This window comes from Vipera ursinii (assembly GCF_947247035.1).
Source record: "Vipera ursinii genome assembly, chromosome: 2".
NCBI classification, from domain to species: domain Eukaryota; kingdom Metazoa; phylum Chordata; class Lepidosauria; order Squamata; family Viperidae; genus Vipera; species Vipera ursinii.
The window spans coordinates 16,577,010-16,584,393 of record NC_139513.1 but is presented as its reverse complement, the minus strand read 5'-3'; the positions used below and the strand labels follow the sequence as shown (position 1 = coordinate 16,584,393).

Below are 7,384 nucleotides of genomic sequence, written 5' to 3'. Positions count from 1 at the left end.
GCCAAATAAAGTTCTGTTTGACTTGGAAGCCTCTGCTTGAGTCTCCTGATTTGCCCGCTTGGAACCTCACGTTCTTCGGGTAGCTGCTGACCCTTCAGAAGTTGTGGGAGACTGGACTGCCATCTATCAGAAATGGTGTAGTAGGGTCTCCTGCCTGGGCCGGGGGTTGGACTAAATGACCTACCAGATCCCTTCCAACTTTGCTACTCTAAAGGTAAAGGTAAAGGTTCCCCCGCACTTGCCTGCTAGTCGTTTCCAACTCTAGGGGCTGGTGCTCATCTCCGTTTCAAAGCCGAAGAGCCAGCGCTTGTCCGAGGACGTCTCCGTGGTCATGTGGCCGACATGACTAGACGCCAAAGGCGCACGGAACGCTGTTACCTTCCCACCGGAATGGTCCCTATTTTTCTACTTGCATTTTTACGTGCTTTCGAACTGCTGGGTTGGCAGAAGCTGGGACGAGTAACAGGCGCTCACTCTGTTACACGGCACTCGGGATTCGATCCACCAAGCTGCCGATCTTCTGATCGACAAGCTCAGCGTCCTAACCCACTGAGCCAACGCGTTAGGGTAGAAACAAAACGAGCGTGTTTTTCACCCTTATATCACTAGATGGCGCTCTACAAACGAGCGACACTCGTGCCTAATAAGCAGTGAATACAGTAAAAGTAGTGGCATTGCGAGTCTACTGAACGGGTAGAGGGTGAGATGGAACGGGTTGAAACGATAGAGTATTGGATTGCTAGAGAGGATTTTGGAGAAGGACAGAGGAACTTCTTCTTCCGGCCACCCGGGGGAGGATGATGGCGTCGCTGGTGCTTCTTCCGCTGTCTCGAGGGTCGAAGCGGCTCCTGGGAGGTGAGTGGAGGGCAGGTCGGAGGAGAAGCCGGGAGCAAGTCGGGCTCTTTGGTTTCCTCCATTGCGTGGAAGCAGAGCAAGCAACGAGGCTGAAACATGTCGGCTGCTGCTGCAAATTCTTCCTCCGAATGTTATTACTCTGGTGCTTGCACGGTTTAAACTGCTTTCTGCTGGGAGATTTCAAGAAATCTTTATATATTTTTCATATTTCTTAACCACCCATCCCCCTCGGCCTTCGCGTAACGCGATTCGTCGTGATTTTATCGACCGGTTGTTTTCCTGGCAAGTGCGGAGTTTCATGGGCAAAAGGGATGCTTTCAATCTCGCATATAGGATTTGGGCACCATTTCATCTGTTAGCGTCCCCAGCTTTCTAAACTTACATCCAACAAATTGAGGGAATCCACTTCTGAATCATTTTGAAGACTGAAATAAAGATTTTCTACATCCATAAATTTATAATGTGTATTTTTGTGTGGGTATATGTGTTATCTATGTAAACCTAAGCATTTTCAGGTATTTTAATATCAGTTTGCAATGATAATTGTGATTTACTCAAGCCAATGAGAATTTCATGATTTGAAATATAAGTGGATATTTGAACTTGGTTTTTGCTAGTCTTCTATGTGCCTAATGAATCATAATGAATGTTAGAAGTTAAACCAGCATTTTGATATGTTTGCTTTTTCATAGTAATACATGGATGATTTTTTGCTCTTTTCACAGGTTCTGCAGCAATTTTTTAAACAATAATGAAACTAACCCATTAATGTGAATCTTATAGACAAAGAGGATACCAAGAAGAGCACTCTGGAGAACAGACAATGAGAAGCAGCATTAAAATGCAAAAAAAAAAAACCCATCGATCAAAATCTTTTCCACTTCTTCCAGAAAGTGTTAAAATTCTTCTCTTTCCTTAGCTAATAGAGATAAGGGAGAGAATAACAGGAACAGTGTTTTCAGGTAGAAAAAATAGATTATGTGGAGCTCAAGGACATACTGCAGAAAAAGGTAAAACAATATAATTATCAAATTCAGAAAAAGTGGGAAATGGCTGGACATCAGTGGGAAGGAAAAGGTCACTTGGATAGCTAAAGGCATTAATGAAAGACTTCAAGGAAGGAAATAGTTTCTTTAAATCAAAGCACCACCAGATAAGGGATCAGAAATATTTTTGGCCTCCTCATCAATATATTACTGTTGGGAAACCCCCCCCACAGATGACCTATTTTGGGGAAAACACAGATTGCAGATCACATCTGATTTATGCATAAATCAATCCACCTCATGAAAAGCCATACAAATGGAGTGCAGCTGGTGAGACACAAGAGTATTCACACTGGGGAGAAATTCTTTAAATGACCTCTTTGTGGGAAAAGTTTCACTTGGAATTCTGGCCTGATGATACACCAGAGGATTCACACTGGAGAAAAAACATATGGGTGTATTGTGTGAAATGTTTCACTCAGAATTCCAACCTGGTGACACACCAGAGGGCTGACACAGGAGTAAAACCATATGAGTATCTGAATTCTGAGAAAAATTCAGTCACAAATCCCACCTGGTGAAACACCAGACAATGCACATGGAAGAGAAACTGTCTGAGTTTTCAGATTGTCAGAATTCCAAGCTTGTGAGACAGCAGAGGGCTCACAGAGGAGAGAACCCATATGAGTGTCTGGATTGTGGGAAAACTTTCAGTCATAATTCCAAGCTGGTGAGGCACCAGAGGATTCACATGGGAGAGAAACCATATGAGTGTCTGGATTGTGGGAAAAGTTTCAGTCAGAATTCCAAGCTGGTGAGACACCAGAGGACTCATACGGGAGAGAAACCACATGTGTGTCCAGATTGTGGGAAAAGTTTCAATTGGAATTCAGAACTTGTGGTACACCAGAGGATTCACACAGGAGAGAAACCATATGAGTGTTCGGATTGCGGGAAAGGTTTCCATCGAAATTCCGACTTGGTGATACACAAGAGGACACACACAGGAGAAAAACCATATGAGTGTCCGGATTGTGGGAAAAGTTTCAGTCACAAATCCACCCTGGTGATACACAAGAGGACTCACACAGGAGAAAAACCGTATGAATGTCCAGATTGTGGGAAAGATTTCAGTAACAATTCCAACCTGGTGATACACCAGAGGAATCACATGGGAGAGAAACTGCATGAGTGTCCAGAGTGCGCGAAAAGTTTCAATTGGAATTCGGAACTTGTGGTACACCAGAGGATTCACACAGGAGAGAAACCATATAAGTGTTCTGATTGTGGGAAAGATTTCCATCGAAATTCTGACTTGGTGACACACAAGAGGACACACACAGGAGAAAAACCATATGAGTGTCCAGATTGTGGGAAATGTTTTAGTCACAATTCCACCCTGGTGATACACAAGAGGACTCACACAGGAGAAAAACCATATGAATGTCCGGATTGTGGGAAAGATTTCAGTACTAGATCTAGCCTTATAAATCATGTAAGGTTACATATAGGGGAGTAACCATTCAAATACCCAGATGGTGGACAGTTTTTCACACAAAATTCCTCCCTTATCACAGAAGAAATTCCACATGAGGAATTAACACATGATCTTTGCAGAGGAATATTGAATTTCATTTCTTGTCTCATATTGGAAACTCAGCTGAGAAATTAATTTATTGCATGCTTTTTTTTTAGTCAAGCATGTCTTATTATTAAACATGAGGGAGGAGATCTGGACTTCCTTTGGTCCAGTGTGGTCGTTCCCCTTCATGGCGTCGAAGGGAACTGCCATGCTGGGCCAGAGAAAGCGAGCTTAGATCTGCATTAGGTATGTTTCCCATCTTGAGTAATTTCTACATATAATAAATGTGGGGTATGTATATTTAGTAAGAAAATGTATATGGCAGCCCAACTCATGGTGACTCCACATGATTTACAGCAATAAAATACAGAAACCAATAAATCCCATATATTGCAAGGCAAAATGCAAAGCCGCCTCATTTAACATGTACTTGGTCTGCAACTGCAAGGCATTTCTAGCAAGGTTAATGGTATTTTGACGGTCTGGGAATTCCGAAAAGCTGATTCTTGCTTTTGTCCAAATTAAAAGTTAACCAGGCTTCTGGCCTACTATGTTCATGCCCTTGGCCCCCTTGGCCCTGCTGGAGAACTGTCCGCACAGCCACCTCACTGGTATCCACTTGAATCACAAATGTCACTTCTGGGTTTGGGTGTTTTCAAACTGGCCCAGCCACGAACAGCCCCTTTAATTTTTCACCTGCCGCTTGGCATTCCATCGCCCAGTTCACGGGCTTGCTCGGCTAAGGCTTTCCTCCCTCTTCCCACCCAGTTTTTAGCAGCCCCGTGATTGGTAGGGAATCTAAAGGCCTTGGGAATGGACAATAACAGCTGGGGAACCTTGACCTCCGGTCGCTCAGCTTGGAGGCTAAAGACGCAGCATGGCCTTCTCCAATTCAAAGAGAGACTTGTGTGGCAGGCTGAGGCAAAGGCAGTCTCAGAACCAGCGAAATCTGGAGGTTGAACAGGGGACAGATTGTAACTGCCCTCAAGTGTGGAAGGGACTGCCACTCTCAAATAGGCCTTTTCAGCCACACCAGATGCTGCTTTAGGACCTCTTTCCAGAGCACGATACCGTAGTCCAGGGGTAGGCAACCTTGGCTCTTTGATGACTCATGGAGTTCAACTCCCAGAATTCCTGAGCCAGCTGAGGGGAAAAGGGAGAGGTTTCCAAGCTGAGCCATGCTGGCTCAGGAATTCTGGGAGTTGAAATCCACAAGTCATCAAAGACCCAAGGTTGCCTACCCCTGCCATAGTCTCTCTGAAGGATGCCAATGATGATTGGTAGGGCAATCTTTCTGAAGGATGGGATAAGTTGTCTGTAAAAGTTTGCAAACCCCCAAAAGCTTTGTAGTTGTTTATGGGCCGGGAGGGGGGCTTGACATTCCAAGATGGCTTTCACCTTTCCCAGGTCCAACTCTACTCCTTTGCATGACACTCTGTAGCTTAGCTAATCTACGTTTGTCTTGTGGAACTTGCATTTTGACAACCTGGCATATAGCTTAGCATCCAAAAGATTTCTCGGCACCTGTCGCATGTGTTTCACACATTCATTCTTTGTCTCAGAGCAAATAAGGATGTTAACCAGGTATACCAAAAGACACCCCCCCCCTTGTATAAATGTTCATGCAGCACCTCATTTATAAGTTGCATAAAAACATCAGCTAAATGCCTTGTAGTCCAAAGGCATTTGGACTTGGTAACTTCTTATCAATGTAGTCCCTCAGCTTTTATCTCCCTTAGGGTCATGGGATACATTTTCAGCTTAGGGAGTTTCGCTCCAGGCAAGATCTCAATGGCACAGTCTGGGCCAGTGAGGGGGCAGCATGATGTACTCCTTGCTGAATATTTCCATAAGGTCTTTTGTGACAGTTTGCTGATCCTTCCCCTGCTCTGACACGGCCTTCCTAACTCTCTCTGGTGTGGCCCCATTTCTCTTTTCTCTTACGTGGGTGGGATACCCTTTCCCCATCACTCATTTTGCAGATTTTCCCAGTGGACTTTGCTTAAAAATGATCATCTTTCTCCTGGCAAGGAGTTAAATTATATAAATAAATTATATAAATACAAATATTATTAAATATTATTAAATTAAATTAAATTGGAGAAGTTAACCTCAGGATTAGCAGCATATAAATTTAATAGATGATAGATTTGATAGATAGATAGATGCATAGCAGCATATAAATTTGATGAATGAATGAATGAATGAATAGCTCTTCAGTGCCTCAAGCAAATTGCAGATGGGCAGCCTCAGTGGATTCATTCATTCATTCCTTTTTCTTCTGATTTATTTAAAATATTTACGTAGCCACCTGCGTTATGAGAAATTTTGGCTGGGTCCCAATCTCTTAATTTACTCAAAAACCATATTAAAACCAAATGCATAGAAACAAAAACCTGTTTTCAAGCTTTTGCTGTGCAAGCCTCTCTTACACTGATGCTTACAGGGAAAAGCTAGTTCTTTGTTTATGGAAGACCACTAGCAAGATTTAGACTCCCCAATAATACAGACAGGAAGATCATGTCTACCTCCTGTCTTAGATGTGTTTTAGCGGCAATGCCAGTGGGCGCTTCTGAGTTGTTCCATGTTTCTTTGTTCTATTAACAGGATGGAGCTGGCAACCGTTTAGCCCCCCCCCCCTGCCACACAAACACACAACCAAGAATGTCATGAACTGTTAGGGCTCAGGACTTGGCTAATATTTTGAAGCTAAGGTAGGGGTCAAGCTTCAATCATTTGCAGAGGCAAATTTCGAGGAGTTATATTGCAGCACGCAAGACAAAAAACTGGCTGGAACAATCTTCACCAGCCCCCCCCCAAGGGAGGCCCATGTTCTGATTTGCTGTTGTACGTCATATTTCCCCCTAAGACACTTTCCTTTGATTCAGATGCAGAAAGAGGGACATGATGTCCCTCTTGGGAGACCTGAAAGAAAGGGATGAGGATAGATCAGGGGTAGGCAACTTTGGCTCTTTTATGACTCACAGACTTCAACTCCCAGAAGTCCACGCGTCATGAAAGAGTCATAAAAGAGCCAAAGTTGCCTACCCCTGATCTATTCTCATCCCTTTCTTTCAGGACTTCAACTGCCAGAAGTCCACAAGTCATGAAAGTGTCCTAAAAGAGCCAAGGTTGCCTACCCCGTTTCTTTCAGGACTTCAACTCCCAGAAGTCCACGCGTCATGAAAGAGTCATAAAAGAGCCAAGGTTGCCTACCCCTGATCTATTCTCATCCCTTTCTTTCAGGACTTCAACTCCCAGAAGTCCACGGGTCATAAAAGTGTCATAAAAGAGCCAAGGTTGCCTACCCCTGATCTATTCTCATCCCTTTCTTTCAGGACTTCAACTCCCAGAAGTCCACAGGTCATGAAAGAGTCATAAAAGAGCCAAGGTTGCCTACCCCTGATCTATTCTCATCCCTTTCTTTCAGGACTTCAACTCCCAGAAGCCCACGGGTCATGAAAGAGTCATAAAAGAGCCAAGGTTGCCTACCCCTGATCTATTCTCATCCCTTTCTTTCAGGACTTCAACTCCCAGAAGTCCACGGGTCATGAAAGAGTCATAAAAGAGCCAAGGTTGCCTACCCCTGATCTATTCTCATCCCTTTCTTTCAGGACTTCAACTCCCAGAAGCCCACGGGGCATGAAAGAGTCATAAAAGAGCCAAGGTTGCCTACCCCCTGGGACAGATCCTCAGGGAGGAAAGCGATCGACGAGCTCGTTGGGAGTCGAATGCGACTCGACGGCGGATAAGGAAGTACGAAAACAGTGAACCCAAAGGCTTCAGGGTAGGACCGAGCGTGATTTTCAACCTTTCGTCGCTAGATGGCGCTCTAGAAAGAAGCATCAGTCGCGCCTAGAAAAGCCGCGAATACAGTATATAACAGCAGCCGCATCGCTAGTATTGACATTGTACGGGAGGGAAGGGAGGCCGAGCTGGAACGAGTCGAAACGATAGAGTT

The 7,384-nt window shown here is 44.3% G+C and overlaps 1 protein-coding gene across 2 annotated transcripts; it reads left to right on the top strand.

Annotated features, from left to right (window-relative positions):
- Positions 1 to 766: 766 nt before the first annotated feature.
- LOC310636768 (uncharacterized protein) lies at positions 767 to 4,393 on the top strand. 2 transcript variants are annotated; one of them, XM_083356870.1, is made up of 2 exons: positions 767 to 855; positions 1,581 to 4,393. In XM_083356870.1, the coding sequence occupies exon 2, from the start codon at positions 2,434 to 2,436 to the stop codon at positions 3,358 to 3,360; it is 927 nt and encodes a 308-aa protein (XP_083212996.1). In that variant the 5' UTR covers positions 767 to 855; positions 1,581 to 2,433; the 3' UTR covers positions 3,361 to 4,393. The 2 variants fall into 2 exon arrangements, with proteins under 2 accessions (XP_083212996.1, XP_083212997.1); XM_083356871.1 differs by having other exon boundaries at positions 788 to 855; positions 1,590 to 4,393.
- Positions 4,394 to 7,384: the final 2,991 nt, after the last annotated feature.

Coding starts and splice junctions, on each gene's coding strand:
- LOC310636768 (XM_083356870.1), top strand. CDS start 2,434: ATGCACATGGAAGAGAAACTGTCTGAGTTTTCAGATTGTCAGAATTCC.